Source organism: Calypte anna, chromosome 6 (genome assembly GCF_003957555.1).
Source record: "Calypte anna isolate BGI_N300 chromosome 6, bCalAnn1_v1.p, whole genome shotgun sequence".
NCBI lineage: Eukaryota > Metazoa > Chordata > Aves > Apodiformes > Trochilidae > Calypte > Calypte anna.
Genome location: NC_044252.1, coordinates 25693264 through 25718129, shown reverse-complemented (window position 1 = coordinate 25718129; position 24866 = coordinate 25693264). Strand labels below are relative to the sequence as shown.

At 36.6% G+C, this 24866-nt stretch overlaps 1 protein-coding gene across 5 annotated transcripts in view; it reads right to left on the bottom strand.

Annotated features, from left to right (window-relative positions):
- Window positions 1-4167: 4167 nt before the first annotated feature.
- SHOC2 (SHOC2 leucine rich repeat scaffold protein) overlaps window positions 4168-24866 on the bottom strand; it is a 62818-nt gene continuing 42119 nt past the window's right edge. For all 5 annotated transcript variants that reach the window (XM_030453292.1, XM_030453294.1, XM_030453296.1 and 2 more), the window contains exons 4-9: window positions 15151-15281; window positions 11459-11647; window positions 10028-10150; window positions 7835-7972; window positions 7251-7368; window positions 4168-5381 (exon numbers count right to left, since the gene is read on the bottom strand). In XM_030453292.1, coding sequence (XP_030309152.1) covers window positions 5173-5381; window positions 7251-7368; window positions 7835-7972; window positions 10028-10150; window positions 11459-11647; window positions 15151-15281 — 908 coding nt within the window. In that variant the 3' untranslated portion in view covers window positions 4168-5172. The remainder of the gene's footprint in view (window positions 5382-7250; window positions 7369-7834; window positions 7973-10027; window positions 10151-11458; window positions 11648-15150; window positions 15282-24866) is intronic.

Genomic DNA, 24866 nt, shown 5'->3' with positions numbered 1-24866 from the left:
CCTCCTACTGATTTTAATCAACAGAGATCTGATGTAAGGACAGAGGTACTCAGCTCATTGCAGGAGTGACTGAGGCACATTAAGAAAAACAGTGCCAGTTTTTAAAACCACACAAAGTGCACCCATACCCTCCCCATCATCACTGTATCCAAACTGCTGAAGCCTTTCCATCCCAACTTCAAAGGATTCCTGCTTTTTTTTTTTTTTTTGTAGGACATGATGTAAGCAAGTCCCTCTTCCAACAGTTCCTATCATAATGAGCCTTACAGAGTTACAAGGCATCACTTCAGAGCTGCCATGGCAGCTTGGCAATGGTGTATATTATCAAAACAGAAGTTGTAATGCAGGTGTTTGTCCTTAGGCACCAGAATCCTATACCTACTTTGATATTTTTCATTGCTGAAATGCATTTTTCACTAAAATGCAAGATTTATTTTCTATTTCAGAGAGAAAGATTTGTTGGTTCTTTTTTCAGTAGATATGCCCTACTGTACTACAACAGAACAAAAGATTTTGCCAACATTTGCTTTTTAAAAAGCCTGTCTCTGAGTAAAGCAGTTACTCTCATGCAACTTTATAAGTCTCCTATAATTGCTATACAAGAAATTCTGTATTTTTCTTCAGGGGTGGCAACCCATCTTTAAAAAGTGACAAGTATATACTGAGAAAACAGTGCTTGATAAATTGGGGCACTGCAAAAGTATGAGTTACATCCAAGTTAATGTTAGACTAGAAATACTAGAAAACTTCAAAAGACTCAATGGCAGCTTATTTACAAATATACTATTTATAATGAATGCATTGATACAGAATGACTCTTATAAAAAAGCAAGGCAATCTTTTATATAGACATAACAATCAACATTACAATAATTCAGATTAAAAGTACATTTTTTTTGTAGACTGTTTACACTCTTATTTAACTTTTAACCACAAAATTATGTGGTCTGGTATTTTTCCACAGCAAAAAGTCCTTTGCAGTCCTGGTTAAGACCTAAACATCAGAATAATAAACATAATTTTCTGATCTTTGCTAACAAAAAATAAACCATTTGCAGATACTATAATTTGTTTGCAACTGTCCTTACTGTGCCTTGAAGTTTATGTTGTACAAATTACTGCCAACTGCACATTTCTAATTAGAAGCTTTCCTGGCATGCCAATTTGATACAACTGAGGTATCGTACTGACTACATGAAAATTATTAGTTGCATCCAGATATGAAGACTCCCTTGATTTGAGTTTGTACTCATCCAGAAATTTAATTTGGCTTTTTTCTTTTTTCTTTTTTTCCAAATCTTTTAATTTTCTCAAATTGATAAATAAAAGGTATTTTTCAAACTCCCAGAATTAAAGATGATACTTGAATTTCAGGTGACATGATGGGTTTAAGTGCTAACCAGCTAGACAGTTTCATTACTAATTTACTAAATCATGTATATGAGCAAACACGACCTTCAAGAAGTCTGAACATGCACTTTCTCACGTAATATTAGCAAAAGATGAACAAAACTGCAGAGAAAATCTAAATCCAAGAGAGGCACAGAAACAAATATTCTACAACCATAATCTCTTTCTATGAAGGGTGTATGAATTTCCAAGTTTCCAAAAGCATCTGGCAAACAGTCAAATGCCAATTATTCAACTGTGTGACCCACCTTTACATGCAGTATTTGCACTGCATTTCTACAAGACAGCTTTGGTGATGAACTGAAATAGGGGACAGCCAGAGACAGAATTTTAATGGGTTTATAGTAAAAGAAAGCATTTTTAAAAAAGATTTACCAAACAACTTGCTACTTAGTAAATTTAAATGCAACTTCTGACTACCATGAGACACAGCAGCAATTATTCCTTCTTTTCATTATTTAACAAATCCCTAATCTGCTTTACACTTTACCAGACCTCCATAATACTATCTATTCTCTAGTACAGTAATTTAGCTTGTCAAATCAAGGCATGATTGAGGATAGTGTCTTTACAGTATATGTACACATTCTTATGCACATAGACACAAATTGGTATTTTATCTGTGGGCAAGCAGTCAAGGTTATGATTTTCACCTCAAAGTAAAGATTGTCAGACTTCTCAATAACCATCCTAAATTATTTTCCCCACTATGGCAAGGAGCATAAATATTTAATACAAGTATCTGGGAATCACCTGTTTCTCCATTTTGTTTTCAAAGATGCCATAAAGAATTAATTTCTTCACCTTGTCTGTGTGTTCATCCATACATAGATACACATCTACCTATATGTATGCATGCATACATACATACACTTGTCAGGATGAAGTCCTTTCGTATTTTAATTAGGCCAGACAAAATTCTTAAACATGTATAAGCCATCATGTGTCCAACTGAATGTCATCAGGCATTATATACAATTTAGAATCTGTACCAGTTAACATTCCAGGATCCTGGAAAATGCAAAAGTCTGTTGTGTCAGGATGCAAGACTGTTCTGAATGACCAAAAAAAGCTGGATTTATATGGGTCTCTGAATAGATTTTGATATAAATCCATGTATGCACTTATATGCATCTATTCCCAACCCATAACACACATTTAATACGGAAAATTTGAGATAATTTAAAAGAACTTCTCAAATTCTTCTGAGCTGATTTCTTCTGTATCAGAACTTCCCTTACACAGCAGTGTAAGCATTTATGCAAATCTCTCAAGATACTGAAAAAATAAGCACTGATCTCAGATTATATAAAATAAACTCCTAAAACCGTGCTCAAGGATTATCTGGCATTGCAGCAACCATACCAGCACAAAGATAGTTTGAAAAAAATATCCTGGTTTTAATATAGTGTGAATTAAAACATAGATTTATTCCTATAAGTGTAATGAAAAGAATAATTTGTTTTTAAGTGAGTGTAATGAGCACTATTTTGGTAGCCAACTTCTCCACAGGAATTTATCTGAGAGAGGGTCAGCTCCAATCATACAGTCATTACCCATCTACCTTACCAAGGTGAATAATCAACATACTTACAAACTAAGCAAATTCAATCCCATCAACTCTTATAAAAATGGGACTGAGGAGCAGATAGGGAATAAGACCAAGATGCTTGGAAACACAGGAGGGGCCACTTTTGTTTTAAGGAAATCAAACCAATTTCCCCTATGACCTGAGGGCACAGAGACAGATTTAGCAGTATAGTCAGAAATTAGATTACAGTCTTGATACTAAGTATTTCAGCATCTTCATATTTTAACACCTTAATGCTGAGAAAGATTAACTTCAGGCAAAACTGTAAGGAACTCTCCTTTTACAAACTTATATCTAAACTGAAAAGTGACAGTAGATGTAAAAAAAAGAAAACAAACAAACAAAACAAAAGGGGGGGGGAGGCAGACAACAGAGTGTGTCAAAAAGAATAGAATATTACTTAGTAAAATCCAGTGACATCTACAATAGTTTTACAGCATGTTTAAGCCCTCTAAGGTTTTATATCTCCACCTGCCTTCCACTTAAACTTACTCCTTGTTAATGAAGAGTCGTATGATAAAAACAGAATGCAAATAGGTCAAGGCAATATGTCTAGGTAAGCATGTCTGAAAGCCAGAAATAACATTCCCCAAAAGTCTGCATGTGAAACAGATTTCCCATGGCATCAGTTGATTTGATTTTGTTCAGAAAGGTTCAGTCCTCTAAGTCACACTACCCCAGCAGCAGAATTGGACAGTTCTTGAGTCACCATGGAACACAATGCCCCCAGTTCCTGCCCTCCTGAAAAAGGACTGCTGGGCCCACGAGTGCAGTGACAGTGTAAATCTCCCTGAAGCATCTTCTGCCTTTTAAAACAACCCAGAAAGTCATGATTAACCTGAATGTCCACTACTTACAGTGTTTCTCTTGAGCTACCAACACCTGTGCACAAATGAAAAAGGTGCCTCTTTTTTAATAGATTGGTTTAATACTGAAACAGATAGGATGATGTTAAAAAAGAATAATCAAGATACTGAACTGACTATTTTGAAGCAAGTGCCCCAGCTGTGGGGAAAAGTGCATTTAGTTCAGCAGCAAAACAGCACAGTGTAAAGATATTGTGCTTGGACACAGAAGTTCCATAATGGAAGGAGGTACAAGGCAAGTCAAGATATAAAACCATAGTACATTGTTAACCAACCTTAAAACTTACATATATTGCAGTGTTTAAAAGTAAGACACATTCATTTATTGTACAAGGACTATAAGGAATCCTTAAAATTGCCTGTTGTAGTTTATGACTCAACATTGTAATAAAAATGTACATATATATTATTTCCTTGCCACTTAACTGTACTGTTAGATCCCATGGAATTGGTACTTCACAAAATGAAAACCGCTCTTCACTGAGTATACAGAACATTTTTTACCAATCTGAAAAGATTTACTTGTGCTAGAAAAGACCAACTGCAAAAGGCTCAGTTCAGATATGTTATGCCTGCAACTGATAACTCAGGGAAGCAAGACTTAAGGTATTCAAGATTTTTTCTTTTCTTTTGTTTTAACTGCATCCTTTTCACCTGCCAGTTGTTCTGATGAGTATGTTTTTAGTATACAAACCAGTTGATAAAAATTCATCAGCAGAGGCATATAAATTCTAGATATGATTGATTAAAACAGAGCAAATCAGAATAAAACAAAATCCAGTGATTTACTCTGACTGTAAACAATATAAAAACACCATTTGCTTCAAATCTCAAATAAGTTAAAAGAAAATCCCAACCTCAGGACACATGACCCTTTCAGGTTTTGGGAAAAAAAAAATGGAGGGAGGAAAACAGAAAAGTTCATTATATAAAGGTTATACATTTCTCTTAACTGAAAGTAAGTCTAAGCAAAACTATTTTTTGTCCCTTAAATTTAAACTTTGTGTTCATTGGCAATTGCTTTAAATGAACTGGTATTACCAGATTATTCAGACAACTTCCATCAAATTCAGCAAAGAAAACTTAGACAAGCATTTTTACAGAATAAAAAAAATCTAAATGGCTATGATTCCTCTATTAGCAGAAACACAATGCAGTCTTAAATTTGCCTTTTTATATTATTTATATTTATATATATATAATATAATATAAGTCACATATATTATATTATATATACATACACAGACAATTACAACATTAATGCAGTTTGTATTTTGTACAGTGTATTGGACAATCCGATTAGCATCAGACCATGGCACGATATGGCCCCTGCATTTTTAGGAACTGAATGATGAAGGAGGGTCCTCCTGCAACAATCTGAGGTGGGAGGTGGCTGAGCGGGCAGTTCTCAATGCTCATTATTGACAGTTTGCTGCAAAGAGCCAGCTCAAAGGGAAGGCTGTGCAGATTGGGGTTGTCATTCAAATACAGTTCTTCCAGATTCTCCAGTGTACCTGGTTAAAATAAAATAATACAAAGTACAAATTTTTTGATTTGTGCAGTTTAAAACTTTTCGATAGAAGCTCTAAGTCTGCTTGGAGATTCTTGCCTATGTATCATACAGAGTCAGTAACTCCTCGCAACTCCTGCTTTCAAGCACAGGAACCCAAGCAAGAAACAATTTGCTTTAATTTCCCCATGAAAATATTCATTACTACATCTCCTTTAGATAACAACTGAACAAAGAATACATAGAACAAGAGAAATGAGAGATCATGGCTACTACGCCAAATGCTTTGCAATTGCAGACAATGTTGAAGAGCTATCCAGTTAGAAGAGCCTAGAAAATGTTTATACCATACAGTATGTATTATCTCTATAAAAATATCTGACACGCCTTTTATTTAATTATAACTTGTACATTAAAGACCTGAATCTGTAACAGTGCACCACACAAAGAAAGCAGGAGAGATTTGTCCACAACAGTGAATTAATTAAATGGAACAAATTCCTCCCAAATTCAAATTTTACCACCTGCCTCTACTGCAGATACTGAAGTACAGATTAACCAGAAGATGGAAAATTAATTAATTTCTTCTTAAGATTTGCATTCCTCTGCAGCAACCTAATATCAAAAAATCAGTCTATATCTTTGAAATATACTCCAAAGTCCTCCATACAAGTCTTCCTAAAAACATTTCTTGTTTTCCAGTCTTACACATTATAAGCATCTCCTATATATCCTAAAAGAGTATTTCAATCTTTTACAAGAGAAAGCAGCAGCCAGGGCACAAGGCATGGAAAACCAACAAAAAGGAAAGGCTAGGAAATAATGGGAAGTGGCTGATAACTTTAGATGAAGCAGTCACATCTGAAAATAACTATTTTCTGTCACAGCAACCAGCTTCAATAACCAAATTGTACTTGTACAACAGAATTTCAAGTTTAGCTTCATACTTTAGTTTTGCAGCTTGTTTCCACAGTATCCAAACTCTTTCCACTAATTTATAAGCCCAGTTACAAAGCTTCAGATCTAGTTTGTTTTAGGCCCTCCTCACACTAAGAAGCAAAAGCTGAAACAGCTTCTCACTAATGCTTTGGGAGACAGATGTTCCAGCTTTCTCCATCTGTATCACTGGTTTGGACCACATTCTGCTTTGTGTAACTCCTCCCATATTTTTTTCCTCCATAACCAGCTATAGCTTTAAGATTCTAACTCAAGTCCTCAGAACCATGCTCTGGGAGGTTCTTGCAACCAATTCCAAAAGGAACAGGGGTTTCTCAATTTCCGAAGCTCTGAAAGCCTCTTTCTCTTGATGTCTCAAGTAGACCAAACAAATGCTATTACTCTCTTGCTGTAGATTTCCTCCTCATCACTTCCTTTTCTTGTCTCATCAAGATGAAAAACAGTATGATGGTCTATGAGCAGAAGTGTGAGCAGAGAGAATATAAGCAGAAATGTTTGCTTCAGCTGTATACACCTAACACAATGTTTTTGTCTACACCATGGAATTAGAACAGGACTGTGACTGGTGTGTTTCCTTTCTCTCTCCAAGGACACGTTTATTAAGTTAAGTGATTAATGATATGGAAATTGTAGGATAATCTGAAGAGAAAAGAAATCTTACCACTCAGATTTAATGTGGTTTTTGCAGAAGAACTGAAAAAAACTCCATCATTTGTATCACTACAGTTCAGCTAGATAAATACCATACACTGAAGTGCTGTTCCTGTGGCACACAGTTCACATCAGGATGTGTAAATCTAGAAAATTCATATGAATTTTGTGGCCTTTACTTATGAGCACAGTAAATGTCTGTCTTACATGTCAGTAACTGCTTTGGCTCAGGCACACTGCATAAAACCAGAAAAAGGGATCTTACCAATTTCCTCAGGAAGGTGGGTGAGAAGATTCTCTCCAAGCCCAAGGTGTGTCAGATTGGTAAGGTGACCAATACCTCTGGGAAGGGTGGTCATCTGATTATTAGTCAGAACCAATTTCTAAGGGGGAGGGAAAAAAAAGTTAAATATTAATTTAATGACTTTAGCTTCGAATGACAGAAAGTGAGAAGATATATAGCTGTATTTGAACAAAAAAAAATTCTACCCTTCAGTAACACTTCACACTCCTATTAAACATTATTAATCATAAAAATAAAATAGTGCATAGTAAAATAGATGCCTAAATATAAAAGCTCTCATGAACATGACTGAAATCAGAAGCTACTCCTGTAGCAGTATTACACTCATAACAGTTAAACTCTTCAAAATTTGTTCAGTATTAACCAGTAAATCTGTGAAATAAAGACTTAGTGGAGACAGATTGTGGATGAGGTTGCACAAGACATTAACTTTTGGTTCTTTGTCCATTTCCCAAACAGTTGCCCTCATCAAACTAGCTGTAATTAAATTATCATGGTGTAAATAAAGGACACAAGATGTTTATCTCAGCCCATTATTGTTTCACCTGCAGGTCCTTGAGGTAAGCTATTTCATTTGGCAAGGATTCCAGTTTGTTTTCCTCTAGATCTAGCTCTCGGAGTTTCCGTAGATTTCCAATTCCATGGGGAAGTTTCTTTAGTAGATTGTTTGACAAGATAAGAACCTAAAACCAAAAACAAGCAAAAACCAAACACATAGGATTTCAGCAATACAACTGGTAGATAACAATTCAGACAAGATCCTTTTTTATTCTCAACTAATGGAATCCAGTATTAGGCTTCATTCAAATTATGGAAGCCAACTGATTTTAAAAAATGTGATTAACACCATTCTTAAAAAGTTTTTAATTACACAAATACATAGCTTTATGACAAAATTCTTTCAAATATTATTTTGCATAACAGTAAGTGCAGTGCAAATACACCTTATTTCTTCAAATGACCAAAGAAAAACAATTTCTTCCTGGAATTCCCAATAATTTTGTTATCCCCCTTATAGCTATCACATAACTGTGTGCTACATTAGTTCCTGTGCTCGCCAAATCCTCCTTTAAAAGCTTAATACTTCTCTTCTCCCATAGTCCATTTGGTTAGGAGCAGCAGCACATAAACATACAGATCAGAGTACCTAAGGAGAAAGCTGCATTAAAATTCACTGGCTTTTCAAAATGTTCTCCTATCACATATGGGCCCCTACTAGAGTGTTATCCTTTTTTTTTCTCCTTTCTAAGTTGAATCATAAATATTTAGCTTCAAGAAAAGTATACTTATTTGCAACATCAGTCAACAGAGCATTACTTCCCATACAAATTAACAGGGATTACACTAGGCATAAGATTTATCTTCCAAAGTTGAACAGTTCTGGTAAGTAATCAAGCCTCACACCAACCCAGTAAGGTAACTAATTACCACTTAAACAATGCTGTTGTCTAGTTATTTAACAAGGAAACATGGAAACACAAGGATATGAGAGAGCACTCAGTGTGGACCCTCACACAAGCCACACACAGCCCTCTGCTAAACCAGCCCAGACTGCAAATTTCTGGCTTCTACCCCTCCCAGCTCTCACTAGCCCCAGGTAACACCAAGGGCAGGAACACAATAGAAAGCAAGGCTAAAAATCAAAGTGAAAATCAAAATGAATAAATGCCAAAATCTTAGCATGAGCACAAGGAGTATTTTGGTGGCCTTCCTTTATGTGCTACAAAATACACAGAATGATAAGAATAGTAACATTTTAATCACGTATCATGAAACAAAGGCAGGAACAGAAAATATTACCTACATGCAATGCAGCAGACTTAACACTGCTGTGGGAACCTTCACTTTTGTGTAAACACTGCCCAAATAGTTCTTTGTATTTTATTCTTTAATTACAGAGCAAAACAGTGCTAGTGGGTCTGTGGACCATGCAGCTCTCCAGCTTTGGCAGCTGGCAGACCACCAGCAAATCCACTTGTTAGAAGTTACTAACTTCCCAATCACATCCATCACAGCCTTAACTTAAAGGGAAGTGTGCTACTAAATAGCTTTTCTTTTCCATATAATATTTTCCCTAAACTACAGAACTAATTAGGATCAAGAGCAGCAGTCACACTGGAAATCTGCAATTTCAAACAGGCCATTTGTTACTGTGCTTTGATTTTTCCCAGCAACTCAGAGAGGCCAGAAAGTCCCCTCAACTACCCAAACAAGCAGCTCTACCTTTATGACCCTCCAAGGCAATTAAGTTTGCTTCTGCTGGTGGCACATTGGGAACAGAGGACACAACAGGTTTCATTCATGGCTTCAACCTACAAGTTCTTCCCACTCAGAGGCTGAGATTTCCCACCTGGCTGCCTAAAGGTTCCCATTCAAGTCACCTCTGGCTGTAGACCCCTGTAGACCCCTTCATTGCATTTTTCAGATCCATTATGTTTCCATGCTGGTCTCTCCAAAAAATCAAGCTGAGTTTGGTGTCATCTCCTTTACAACAGTTAACTTCCTACTTGGAAAAAGTTTCTTTCTACACGGCTACAAGTTTAGCTCTTTGTGCAGACACTCACCTAGAGCCTAAAGAACAACATTCGAGAGAACTGTTAACAACAACCACATTTATTTAAACAGCATACCCATATTTACTTGGCTTCATTTGACCCCAAAGTAATATTAATTAAACCTGAAGCAGAGAATGCCTATTTGTAGAGATTCCCTTAGATGTTCATTCGTACTCTTCTCACCTCAAGAGAAACAAGCCCAGATACATCCTCAGGGATTTTTGTGAGCTGGTTAGTTGCTAAGTTCAGTTCTACCATACTAGTCCAAGTCCCAAAGTCCAAGGGGAGAGAGGTCAGCTGATTGTCCTGTGATTTAACATATCAAGAAGTTAGGGTCTGAGCTTGCAAGAAGTGAAAGAAATTAAACTGCTTACAAAATGCTTCAAAACAGTTGATACTTAAAATCAGAGGAATAAGGTTTTTAGTTGGCCAAATATTTTTGGCTAAGAATAAAAATAATATTTTAATGTAAATAATTTAATATATTTAATATATATTTTACATATAATATATTTAATATATTTTAATATAAATAATTTTAAAAATAAAAATAACATCTTTAGCAGTCCCAACCTAAAGTTACAGAATTTATTCCATCTTACTAATATGAACTGAAGTGGAAAAATTTCTCAATATCTCATGTGTCTCAGTTGTTAAAACATTTTCTGTCCTTTCTTTGCTGAATGCAACAAAGGGTGGGAAATAAAGGAACAGAAAATTCACCGTAATTCATAAAGGTGCCGTTAGCAATGCTGGAATCCTAAAAATACATGGAGTTTGCTAAAGAAAAAACAAACAAACAAACAAACAAAACCCTAAAAAACCACGACAACAACAAAACATAAAAAACAACACCAAACATACCATAAAGGAAATATAAATTGATCTGAACATCTTACTGCTCAAAACATTGCTACAAAATTTGACCTAGACCAGACACTAAAAAAAATAAATAAATCTAAAATGTCTTGGAAAACATGCAAAGTTACCAAGGCATTTGTGATATAAAAATCATCTTAACTAGGGGCCAGAAAGTGTTCTAGAGGAGTAGCTCATCTTAGCTACTCCTTATACATTGCTTACTTTTTTAAAATTATGTAAGAACTTGAAACAAACTCATTCACAGAAAAACAATCTGTTTTTCCTAGTTCTTCTCATCTGTTTGTAGCATAGAGTTAAAGATTCTTTTTCTGTGTTCTACAACAGTCTAAAAAGTCTCTAAACTTAGGTTTTGAATGAATATATTAAAAAAAATTTTTTTTTCCATAATCTTGTTTATAATCCAAACTGCAACAGTAGAGAGGGGGAAAGAAATAAGCTACTCTACATGCTCATGTCCCATGTGAATATTCAAGAACTTTGCAACCAACTTTCTTATTTTCATGTTCATACTTAAGAGAATGTGACAAAAGCTTGACTAATAAAGACAAATCATTAACATCTTGATGTGCATTTTTAAACCAACACAGAATTTGTCCCTGTACAGACAGCAGCAATATCCACTTCAGTGTGATCAATTCGTTCCTTCTATCACTTAAGTTTGCTGGAATTCATAGAACAGCTAACAGTGCTCCTCATTGATTTTACACACAGTAGCATGTTTCTGTGCCTCACCTTCATGTTCAGCTTACTTAATACTTTAGCTCTAGAGAAAATTCCAAAGGGGATTTTATTGATGCGGTTGTGCTCCATATTGAGAGAGTAGATTGTGGAGAACTGGGACGGGCCACCCACGGGATAGGACTGGAAGCAGTTCCTGGCCAGTGTTAAACTAGTCAGTTTGACAAGGCTGGATAAAAGACCCTGCAGAGAGAAGAAAATCACCCAGGAACTTAAGACAGATTTATTTCAATACATCTTTTTTCTCTCATGGGTCTAATGTTCTTCCCCCCTCAAGTCCACCCCCTAAATAAGTGTTGTAACACATAAAGCAGTGTTAAATGTGATAAAACTTCCAACAGCAACATTCCCTGCTCACAGTCAGCAGCCTTTATTTTACTTTCCCCTTTCTCCTTACATACTAGTAGATAGAAAAAAACCAAACCTATCACACTTATAAGCAGAAATTTAGGAGGTTTGTATCTCTTTTCCTATTTGAAAGGAATTTTTTTAGTAACACATTGCTACACCTGAGAACTCTGAGGAGCTCAAAGGGCAGCAGCAGAGGGTCCATCCTGCAGAGCAGTTGTGGATTTTTGGCCATAAACACCCAGCCTGAGCTCCATTCTGCTGTATCCTCACAGCTGAGGGTGGGGCCCAAAGAAGAGCAAGAACTGATGCTCAAACTGGTGTTTGATACTTCAGTACAAATCTTTGTTAATGCATTAACAATCCATAAGGTGAACACACCTGGTAGAAGTTTCCTTTCAGGCTTTAACACTTTCAACCAGGTAGGACAGAGAAAAGGAATGGGGAGGCAAGGGTTTGTAAAGTCCTTTCTTTTTTTTCCTGTTCCCAAAATATTCTTAAGTAGTTATTATTCCACTTCTCTTTCTCCCCTTCCGCCAAGCCAAAAATAAAAATAAAAAAAACAAAAAACAAACATACAAAAAGCAACGGTTTCCCATTGAATCCTGAGTCTCATTTCCCTGCATAGTCTAATCAGACTCTAAAATCTCAGCACCCTGGATCTCAGAGTTTATTTCAGAGTTTATGTTGTTTAAAATGTGGGGATGAGTAATGAGATCCAAATTACTTAGTGTCACCTTGACTTATTACTATGCCAGCCCTATTTGTTTAAGTATTACAGAAACTTGAGATGTGTGGCATTACATACCATAAATGATGCAGCATCTGCATTTAGGAAAGAACAGCAGCAAAATAATGATTCCAACCATACTTGTAATGTCAGTATTTCCAGATTGCAATTTCAGTGCTACATTCACTGTAAAGGCTTTAAGAACACGAGTTTGCTGTTTCACCAGGAAAACTTCGGCTACTTTTCTGAATTGTTTATTAACACTACTTTAAATAAAACATGATTAAGGATTTGCCTATGGTTCATGACAAAAACTTTAAATGTTCAAATAAAATTCTCATGTTATCTTAGCAAATAGCTGTGAAGATATTCTCCCTCTAAAGATAAAATAATGGATCCTCAAATCAGGGTTAATTTAACCAAATCATTAACTAGTATAATCTTTGATTAGGAAATACAGTTTCTAGATAAACTTAGATTAACAGATATTTTCTGTCTTAGGGTTAGGCAGTCCCTCAGATCTGTTACAGAGACACTTTATTGCTTCAAATGGATCCTGGCATTTCAAAAAGCCATTTCTGAAGTCTGCTTCCACACAAAGAAATATTAAAAATGTTAGCTAATACACTCTAATAGCCTGAAGTAATTAAACACACTTGAAGGGAAGTAAGAGAGCTTTAGCACTACATAGAGAACAATGCTCTTGTATCTCTGAGAGCTGTGGCAGTGCTGCCTTCTCCCAGCCCATCCTTTTAAGATAAAATATTTATTAGGCATTGTGTCAGCACAGCTTCAGTTACGTTTTGAAATTCAGAAGTTTCTTCTACGAATACAGTTCTTTGTATTATAGCACATAATGTTTTACTTTAAACAGATTACAGTATAAATTATACACTTCTGTGAGGTAGCAGCTTAAGTGTTAACATATTGTTGGCAAATATATGTGATGAAGGCAGCACAGCCACAGAGTTTTGCATTATGACTGAACATATTTTAAAGCAAGTAATCATCCCTCACATTAGCTTTTTGTAATTACACCGTAGCTGCTTTTACAGCACGTCTGGGGGGTAGGTAGACAGCTTAGCTCTCATCTTAAAAGCAGCTTGATGGCTTGAAGTCAGTAGCATTTTCTTAAGTTAGTTTTACACAAATATTTATTAAATTCTCTGTTTTCTGCCTATCGTTGACAGGTTAAAAAATTTATCTGAAGGTAAGTAGTTATTTATTGCACTTTGTTAGTATGAATGCTTAACTCCAAATGTGTTTTGCTTTTTTCTTCCATGTATAGTTTTCTATACACCTCTTTAGATAAATTCTTAATTATTTGATACTAATAATTTAGAATTATTTAATAGCTTAGGAAAGCAGATTGGACCACCATTAAAAGAGAACAGAATAAAATTCTATGTTGTGTCCTGAAGCCTTCATCTCCAAACAGTTCTAAAGCAATGGAAGCAAAATGCAAAATAAGATTCTATCACAACAGATTTTTTTCTGTCACCAGAGCAATCCTGCCCAGGTGCTAATGCTTTAAGTCCAACATTTTCTCTAAAATGAGAAGCCTGAAGCCTGCAGTACACAGCCAAGTACCTCACACTCAGCTGCCCTGTGAAATCCATCTTGGGAAACTCAGAAAAGGACAATCGGGATGAAAGGTATAACCAGCAGCTGAAATAGTTTAAGTCTGCAAACATTAAAGCTGTATTTTAAAATTTGGTTTGTAACCAAATACTGCAGCTATCCAGGACTGTGAAATGGAGTCTACAGAGGCACCTTTCACAGAAATCTAAGGAGAGTATAGAAAAATATACAGAATCACCTGGGACTAGAACCTTCTACCTCTCCACCCCAGAGCTAGCAAAGCACTCTGATCAGAGAACACGCAACTAAAAGAAACTGACAAAGTGGCTACAAAACTTCTAACTGGGGACATTCTTCTTGGTCCCACCCTAAGCTGGAAGCAAGAGAGACCCAGATAAGATAATCAAGTGCAGCTACTATAAAACTAAAATGGGTTTATTTTCATCTCTCTCTTGTGATCCCCAGAGATCACTGGAAAATGAAAAAATTATCCAGATTTTTATGTTTTATAACTGACAGAAGTTGCCAGACAACATCTCATCGGTATCAAAAGCACACTTTCCTACATTAAAACAAGCGTGCTGAGGCCGAGTAGCTGTGACAAGCTTTACCCATTCTCTTTAAGGTCATTCTTATCTGAATTAGATGGGAAAGAGATATACCATTTCTCATTTTTCTACTTCTTTCCTACATCCATGAAACAGAAACACTGACAAGCTCTTAGCTGGTTTGAATGGTAGGAACCTGGACTCTTGATTTAATATTTTCTAGAGACTAAGGACAGCAGATTCAACCACAAGCATTGCTCTCCTTTTTACTGAAGTTGTATGGCACCAGTTCTTCTATAGCAGGCACACCTAATAGGTACAGAATTGCAGTACTTTCCATTACACACATGTAGATTAAAGCAAAGGGTAGTCCTCAGAACTATGACGCAAGATGAAACAATTTCACATGCTCCAATCCCTCTGTAAAACACCAGTGCCTTACAACATTCCCTTCCAAATCCACTCCCTCTAATTCTCACCTCTGGCAAAGTAGAAATGTTGTTGTTCTCCAGGTTCAGTTCATCAAGTTCACTGCATTTTGCTAAGGACTTGGGAATTGCTGACAGCCTATTGTACCTCAGGCCAAGACGACTTAGACTGGACAGATTTCCTGTAGGTAGGAAACAAATATTAATATATCATTAGATTAACACAAATATTTGACTTCTGATTCTTCTGTTATCTCACTCTCTACACTTCAAACTTTTTATGTGGTGCAATGGGCCTGTCATCCCAAAACAGGCAACACATGAGTTACGGTGCTTTCCAACCGAGAAGTCAACCATGAAGAAGTAGACTGTGCATATCAAATATTCTGAAATTGTGCAAACTTATGTCCTATTGTAGAAGTCACTCTGTCCTGTTCTTCCCACCAACAAACAACTCCATCATTTTCCAGGTGCCCCCAAAATTACTTTTTAAAATTACAGCTAGCATCATTCAATGCCATGACTCATGTTACCAGAACTTGGGCATACATCACATAGCTCAGGTCCTGGCAAAACAATTTCCTCTATAAGGAAAAAAACCTTTCACCATCCTCCACAAGCAACAAGGTCTTTTAAAGTGATAAGATTAAGAATAATAATTAAAAATAATAAGGAGAATAATAACATGTTTTCTGAATGATACCGAAGGAAAAGTCTGGAGGAAGTTGTCAAAAACCTTGACAATAATGCACCTAAAAATGTTACTGAATATCTCGAGGCTGACAGCCCCTGTTAATTCATGTTTGTCAGGAAAAAAAATGCTTAAGAAACTTGCAACTTGAAAATATTCAATCTGAGGCTCCCTTTAGCTCTAACCTTTACTATCTAACAAGTCCTCAAGACCAAAAATCAGCTGCTTAAGAATGATTTTCAACAAAATAGTGAAGGGGCATTTCCAGTCCCCTGCTGGTGGTGAGATGCTGAACTTCACTGAAAAGTCAACTAGCAAATAGTACGAAGAAGAGAGTTCAGTCTTCTGGTTCATGGCTACGATCAGAAAACGTGGCTGTGCATCTGCACAGATCATACCAGTGGGGATTGTGAACAGACTCACACAAGCAATCAGCTCCCTGCAAAACATTTGCTGTTTTACAGTTTTACAGCTGCTCATGGCACAACACATTTGTTCTGCAGACTGAAGTACCAGAAAGACACATTAAAAAAGGAACATCAGATTTAGCAAAGAGCAGCACGAATAAGGAGAAATAACTTAAAAAGATAAGGAGAACTTAATATGTACAGTATAACTATTTATTAAATGAAGGATATATTAACATCTAAGGAAGTAAATGTGGTATATGAAATATACTGGGAAGCAAAGAATGAAACCAAAGGAGAATGAAAATTAAGACATATGCTACAATGGGATCTACTAGACAGAGGAAATGTCCCAACAAAATAATATTATTCTTGAATTTGACCAAAATATACCATAATAACTTGGTCAAAATTTACTGCAATAATCATCCTCCATCACTGAGTAGCTGGAAATGTCATTAATGAAAACTGGAAATTAAGAATACTGTATGATTCGCTGTAGTTACAGAGAATGGACAGTCACAAGACCAGCAAAAGTTTAAAAAACAAAAACAAAAAAACCCCAAACCCCCCCCCCAAAAAACCACAAAACCAAAAACTTAAAGCCAAAAAAACCCCCACAAACCAAAAACAAGCCCCACAAACCAAAAGCCCCCACACTTATACTAAACAAAAATTACTTAGGTCCTACAAATCAAGAAAGGAAAGAAAATTAATTTTCAGTGCATATCTGATGTTTAGCTAGCAAGTCTAGCAACAAATTTCACTTAGTATTGTAAATAATGAAGCAAGAGTTAGAACAACAGGTTGTCACCTGGAGCTGCCTGACTAGTGGTATCTTGCATCAGGATTTTTATTTATACTTTTAAAGTGCTTTTTCTGAGCAAGTATACAATTGGCATCTGCAGAAACAGCAAAGAAAGCCTCCCCTTAACCAAAGAAGGTATTTAAAATCCAGGACTAGCAATACTGCTCTCCAGAGCACAATTCTTCATCTTTTGAGGTTATCCTATACTGCATGTATGTACTAGAGGAAATAATAATTGAGAATAATTAAGACCTCTTTGGAGCCTACAATCGACTCATACGAAGATGCACATTCATATGAAATGGAGCTATTTCATGCAATATTTGGGGAGATCTGATGCTGCTGGCTGTATAGGAAACTGGCCTTGCTCTACACAACAGCCATCCTGTTGCAAGGCATCAAGAGAATTAGGATTCACCACCTTAGGGATGAACAAAGCACTCCCTGACAGCATTTCTTGGAATATTTAATGCTTTACTAATAAATCAAACGACAAACTTTGCACAAAACAAAGTATCAATCTGCTGGTCTTTTCTACTCCTTAAACTTTGAGCTATATGCTGGATTTTTCAGGCAAATCAGATGAACAGGGAACAAACAGCTCTAGCAGACAGCATGATGCCAACTGTTGCTTAGCAATGCAACGTCGCTATGCCAGTGCCCAGATTGTGAGCACAGGTTGTATGTATATGGCTCTCATCCTACCAGCAATGTGGCATTTCAGAAAAATGAAACAAAGCAGCCATTAGAGAGAATCACACTCTATCATAATTTTCCAGGAGGGAATGACACACACTGGCTACCCTCATGGCATTATCAGAAAGGAGGCGTAAGCAGCAGCTCTCAATAACTTTTTGTTTTAATAAGTAGCATTTCTCAATAAAACTTTATCACAGCTTCTCTCCTACTCATCTTTCTCTTCCATGGGAAAGGTATGCAAAGGCAAAAGAGAAGACACATCCTATGTATCCCAGGCTCCCTGTGACTGTTTTACACACCATACCACTAAATACAATTATTGCTGACCACAAGAGCAAGATTTCAGTTGGGGCTTCACCAGTATCACCTCTCCCTCTGACCCTGGAATTGTCCTGTTGACCTGCAGGCAGTATGGGTTGACTTCAAGTTAGAATTTGTTGCCATTTAGGCTTCTGTCAGTAAGATTCAGGTATTTTTTTATTTTCATTGGAGTCCATATTCATACCTCATTGTGAATACAACATAGTAAGAAACCCTTATGAGCATTTATCTTCCTTTTTTTTACAGGAATGCTCAGTACAGTAATGTTAATATCTGCTTCCATGGGACACCTGGCTATCATTTGCAGGCTTCTCACCAGCTCTGACCAGGTGACAAACTCTAGTTTACAGCAGAAATTGTTACAAGTTGCTAAATTTTACTGTAAAAATTGATCCCATTTACAGCTCCCTGATATACCTAGCTGATACTCACTTAGACCTGCTTTACAGTGCCTTCACTCATCTCCATCTTCTCCAGTTCTGCTACTGGTTTCAGAGATGGCACAGTAATAGGTACTCTGCTGATGTGCTGTCAGGTTAAGGCTAAGAAAGAAGGCAAGTAAGGGAAAAACTGAACACAATCACCTCAGTCAGTCATCAGGATCATTTGGGGTTGTACTTTTGTCAGTGAACCCACACCTCAGTGGTTCCTCTAAAATAATGCCTCCCAGGTAAAGTGACTCAGAAAATGAAGCACTGGATGTCCATGAACATGACAGTTTGGTAACTGCAAGTGAAAAGCACCTACTAGCAGGAAAAGCAAGAAGCAAAACCTCTTCCAATTTATTTTTTTTAGGAAGTTCATTATAAAAACTCTTGTAAACCAAATCACCCCATCCATTTGTACTTCTAAAAATACAAAACTCAAGCCTAAGCCTTAAACTTACATCAAGGCCCAAGAAAGTCACTGAAATATTGGTTTAGTTCAACTTTTGGCATGAATCACTCTTGGGAATCAGGAGTCACACAGCCACTTTGTTTCAGGTTCCTTTTCTCACTAGCAAAGTGTTCTAATGCCCAGCAATGGGCTCCTCGTTGCCCAGCCCTCAGGTTTGAAGCAACATGACTACAGAATTCATAATCACCTCATCAGAGTGACTGCATCTCTCTCTCTCAGGGTTAGCTATTTAATTTACACAGAAAAGAACTAAAAATTACTTGGAAGCCTTCAAATCCAGAAACACTAAACTTATTATAAAAGGGATGCTAAATAGATAGTTTTAATCAAATTCTTTATTAAAGGTACCTCAAAACATTAGTCAAAGGAAAATCAGGTGTTTGCCAATTCTAAAATGAAGGGAAAACTGGAAATAAAGCAGAAAACTATGCTTACAAACCCACAAATTTTTAGAAAGAGCATCTGAAGTGGTTCTCCAAGTAAGAGCAATACATCTCGTTCTTGAGTACTTCAACATCAAGAGAAACGGGACCTGGTCTGCTGAATAATATAAAGAAATCCAAATTCCTAATTCAAAATCTTATCAGTGCTTTTAAAAGGGAGTGACAAATGCTCTCTTCTTCTGAGGTTTATCACACCTCTTCCTTTCCCTTCCTTAGTTTAAAGAATCCTTCAGTTTCCCTATCCTTGGATGAAGGGTCATTAGTGCAAAATATTACTGCATCATTACTAAAAGATGGTATAATGATCTGTTTCACATAGCTTAATTCATCAAGTTAGTTTGCTGTCAGGATCAGTTACTGTCTTCTACACAAAAAAAGAAGCAACAGAGCAATTTAAAATCTGTTCAGTAGAGAAACTCTTCTGCAGATAACTACAAAAACACAAACTGGACTTAAAAGAGTATGCACATCAAAACCCCATGAGATTGTAATCAAAAGTATACACAAACCTTATAGCACACATTAGATAACTGCAAGAACTTGCTACAACCAACATGGCACTATTCAATATTTCTGATATTTTAACTTCTGTAACTACTCTTAGATTTTGATTTGACTAAACTTTAGTGGGTAGCTATATCTTAGAAAAATGTTTTACATGACCCACACACTATTTCACAGAGTACAATTCACTTAATTCACTAAGGTACCATCTTCTAAGAAAAAAAATATGTCACTTTTAACAAATATGAAAAGCAAGAGGCACATCCAGAATTTAAAATATGAAAAAAGCAAACAAGTAAACAAGTAAATTACACTTTGTCACTTAAAAAATCCCTAAGAAACAAACACGAATTAAGCTTAATATATCACATCACATTAATCTTGTGAAGAGAATAACAAAGGTGACAACATGGAATAAAAAAAACAAAAGAGGTTCAATGACTATGTTACAAAGCAGACGGGATATAAAGCCTTAGAAGAGTTGAAAACTGCATGAAGAAACAAGCTAGAGATTTCCAGCTATGCACAGAAATTAAACACTCTATTCAAATATTTCAGTATGGCCTAAAATAGCAGTAAGTCAGAAGATGCCACAGAAGATGTACCACACTTTGTACTTTTTTTTTTTCCCCAGATATTGGCCATATTCCATGACAACTGTTGAACCCTTTCACAGATTTTTAGGTGAAAGAAACTGTTGACACATTTAATCTATTTTCTTGTCAGAAAGCAAACCATTTCCCCTGATAGCTGCAGAGTAAAACAGAAGGGTTCAGATAAACCATTTTAACCTTCAGTTGCATTCCAGAAGCAGAGATTTAGGTTAGATATTAGAAAGAATTTCTTTACGGAGAAAGTGATCAAGCATTGGAATGGGCTGCCCAGGGAAGTAGTGGATTCTCCATCCCTGGAGATATTTAAAAAGAGACTGGATGTGGCACTCAGTGCCATAGTCTAGCAACCGCAACGGTGATAAAAGGGTTGGACTCGATGATCTCTGAGGTCCCTTCCAACCCAGCCAATTCTATGATTCTATGATTCTATGATGTCTGGCAATGCCCAGTGCTGAGGCAGAGTGAAGTCACTGATCTGGCAAAGCATCCTGAAGAGCATGGTGCAGGGGAAAAGAGAACAGAACCCTAGAGAAACTACTCATCTGATCTGGGAGCAACTCCTTCCTAAAGCAAAGCCTATAGATTGGTGTCAGTCATCAGAGAGGTCAAATCCTATCTACAAACAGGGCTGGGAATGTTCCATATGCTCTGGCTAAAGGCTGATGTTTTAGGAAAATTGGGACTGGAACAAAAAGGTGATGGGATGGGGAGGGCAACAACTCAGGGAAACTGTGGAAGAGAATAGAAGCCCTCCCGAGCATTGCTACCAACTACAAAAGCCGAAGCATGAAATATAATTATACTCTTCCAAATACAAAGGTACAGTTGAACACAACACAAAATGTGACTTCTGTGAATTGTGGATTTAACTGGTTTAGCAGTAAAATGATTTTTAGTGTATTTTAATAATTTTTCTTTCCAGCCACCTATACTTCCTTATATATGAGGCCAGCGTAGAAAGCAAAATTAGACTCACAAATTACAAGGTCAGCAGGATCCATCATTTTTGTCCTGCTCAAACCAAGGTGCATTATGCTTCTTACACAAAGTCTAGGAATTCTCATGAAGGATGTAATCTACTAGAAAGCTATTTAACTTAAATTTAAAATTAATCCCTACCATCCTTAGTTGGTTAAATGTCATTTGAAGAAAGCACAGAGATTGCTATCTATTTTCAGTCTAACAGTATCAACCAAAGACAGGTTTTCCCTCATTATTTCAAAATTAAGGCTAAGGCGTGACCTGTCAGCAGTTATTTTTCAGCTCTGATTCAAAGCCATAATCACTGCAGACTGTGTGAAAGATGCTTGCAAGATGCTGGCACAAAGTGAGTGACAGAGGCTCAAGTATCTGACACACACCATGCACATCACCTGCGTGAGACTGGGGAGCACAAACTCTTAGTGACATGTTTCTGTAACTGTCTAAGCTATAAAAATTCAGCTTCATTTAACACACATTCATCAAAGTGCTTGTAACTAATCAACCTGCTTGTCTCTGTTCTGATGTGTTCCTTTGAATCACTTTTCCTTTGTGCCTGCTTCTATACATAAAGAAAGATAGATTACGGGGGTTTTTTTCTTTTTGCAGTATACAAATCATACTGAAAATGCTGAAGTGCAGTTGTAATATATCTGTACCTATTGGTTTCTGCATCCAATTACTGTATGATAGGTACATTCACTAAAACAAACTGTCCCTGTCTCAGTCATACCAGGAAGAATATGCAACCAAAATAAAAATTAAAAAATACTTTCATAAATACAATTCAAATCAATAAACTCAGAATCAAAAAGCCAATAGATGCTACCCTAACTTCTACAGAAAACCAGCACATACATATTTAACTGTGTTGGGCTTGCATTGGACAGGTATTTATTAAAACAAAAAAAAGGAAACTGTAATCAGCTGAAAATGATACAAACATACAAAACCACTGCACATTGCAACAGAGTCAGAAGTAACATTTGGGACTGATTTTCGGTTATAAATGAAAGTGTTACATTTTACTCAATTCATACTACCTAAAATAACACAAAGCTACTAAATTATTTCATTTACTTTTTATAGTCTTATTCGCCTTTTTTACCAACTATTTAAAATCTTACTGCAAAATTAAAGATTTACATAAATTTAAATCACACTGAAGAACAGTTTATAGCTAACGGGCAGTGCAAAAAATATATTAACCTTTCCAAAGTGATAGATACATTTAATTTTTTAAGTCTGCCCTACTATACAGATTAAACATAAAATATGTAACACATTAATATAAATTTATAATTGTAATTAATTAAGGAATAAGAATTATTGCACTCAGACTAGTGATCCACCCAGTGTTTTCTCTCCAGAAAAAAAATGGCCAACAGCAGATACCAAGAGAAGAACCTAAGTTGGGGACCTAAGAGGAGGGGAAGTACAAGCTGAAACTTCTCCAAGAGCCAGTGGAGATTCAACACTGTGTGGCTCAGAATCACACAGAATGTTAGGGGTAAGAAGGGTCCTCTGGAGACCACGCTCAGTGATTTCCTGCATGTAGCAGCAAATAATACATTTTTCTTCTGCACAATTGTCACACTGACTTCTGAGCTTTTAGCATTTACAGCCACCTGTGTGAACACCAACAACCAAGCTTTCCCTACCCCTTGCATGCAGTACAATCTACTTTTCACTGCTTTCAGGTTGACACCACAGAGCTTTGCTTCATCCCTCCTGCCCTGCTGTGTGAGGAGGCTGTGAGCAGTCCTTTCCCACTTACACTTTCCTGACACTATTTTCTAGCCAGTTTCACTGTTTTGTATTTACTAAGAGCAGAATGGAAGCCAATAAGAACCAGAAAATTCATTCCCTTTTTCAGACCACCACAAAAACTAGCAGAGCCTTATAATAGCCCAAAAGTGAGAGTGGGAGCCACTGCTTTCCACCAGGTTAAAAAAAAAAAAAAAAAAAAAAAGAGCACACCACAGCCAAGCTTATTGCAATAGCCCATTATTAGCAGAATCTAGTTTCAAATGTCCCATTAACAGCACAGCCCAAGAACAAAGCCTTAGACAAAGTACTGAATGCTGACCAGATGTCCCAGTGTGAGCCTATGGCTGAGGGTTTGATCCTGCAAAGTACTGAACACACAGACCAAAGCACCAGGTCACCTGCTTATATTTTAAGAATATGAATATTGCCCTCAAAGCTTCAGCAGGAGCCCATGCACTCTGCTCCTTCACAGAGACAAATAATTAGTAACATCAAACCCTTCAGTCCTGTAGAAACATCACCCCTGAGCACTGAGGGAGCTGCAGGTCCTTTGCTGAGTTTCATCAGAACCAGCACATTTGTCAGATGTTTCAGAGTAAGACTTCTCCAGTTTTTGCTAATCCTGCTAAACTTAAAACACCATCTCTTAAAGCAGTTCACTTTTCTACAGAAATATCTTTACTAGGGCTTCTAGGGACATCCAGCTCTCAAACATTATTTTTATAACCTGAGCTGTACCAATTATGCGTGCTTGGTTCTGGTCCTGATGCTTCATGTTTTATCAACTCAATGTTCCAAAAGCACAACAGTGCTCTCAGAGGTGCACTGGGGGCAAACTGAGTTAGAAGCCTAGTTTGTAGAACAATTTCCACCAGCAGAAATTAAAAAGCTAATCCACATAATATTTGCTTTCATGAGAGCTGTGATTTCAACTTCTGAGCTAATGTGCCACGGTGAAGGGCAGGAATATTCTGCAGGGCTTCAAATATGCCTTTCATTTTCCTAACCATCTCTTAGGAACAGTGCCATGACAGACACTGGAAACTGTGTCCAGTGATGGAATTTTTTGCACTTTTAAAGTATCATTTTGGAACATTTTCAGCTGACTATTCTTTTTCTTATTAAAATGTCTGTTGCCTTAAATGTCCATGAATATGGCACATTAGACCATAATCAAACTGCACACGTAAACCCACAGAACTAGAAAATTACCAAACAGATGAAGAATCTGTTTTTTTTTTTAAGCTGTCATTCTGTTTCTGTTAAATTTCCTTCTCAAATAAGTGTTTCTGTGCTGTTAAATAAGAAATTGTGAACACATTTGTGCAGAATGCTAAAATTAAAAGTTCAAAGAGAGAACGCTCACAATGTTGTATTTGCAGCACAAAAATTTTCTAAGCTAGCATGTAATCCCAAGAAACACTTTACTCCACCCAAAATTTGCTTTCTCTCTGTCTCAAAAGCCCATTTTTTTTAACATAAACTTTATACTCTTCACCTTCTTTTAGGTACCTTCTGGATATATAGGTGTGCCAACTAAGTACACAGAGATAAGACATTGAGCAAATAAAAGCAATCAATTTCCTTCCCCCTTACCCACCCTCCCCCCACCAAAGAAAAAAAAAAAAAAGC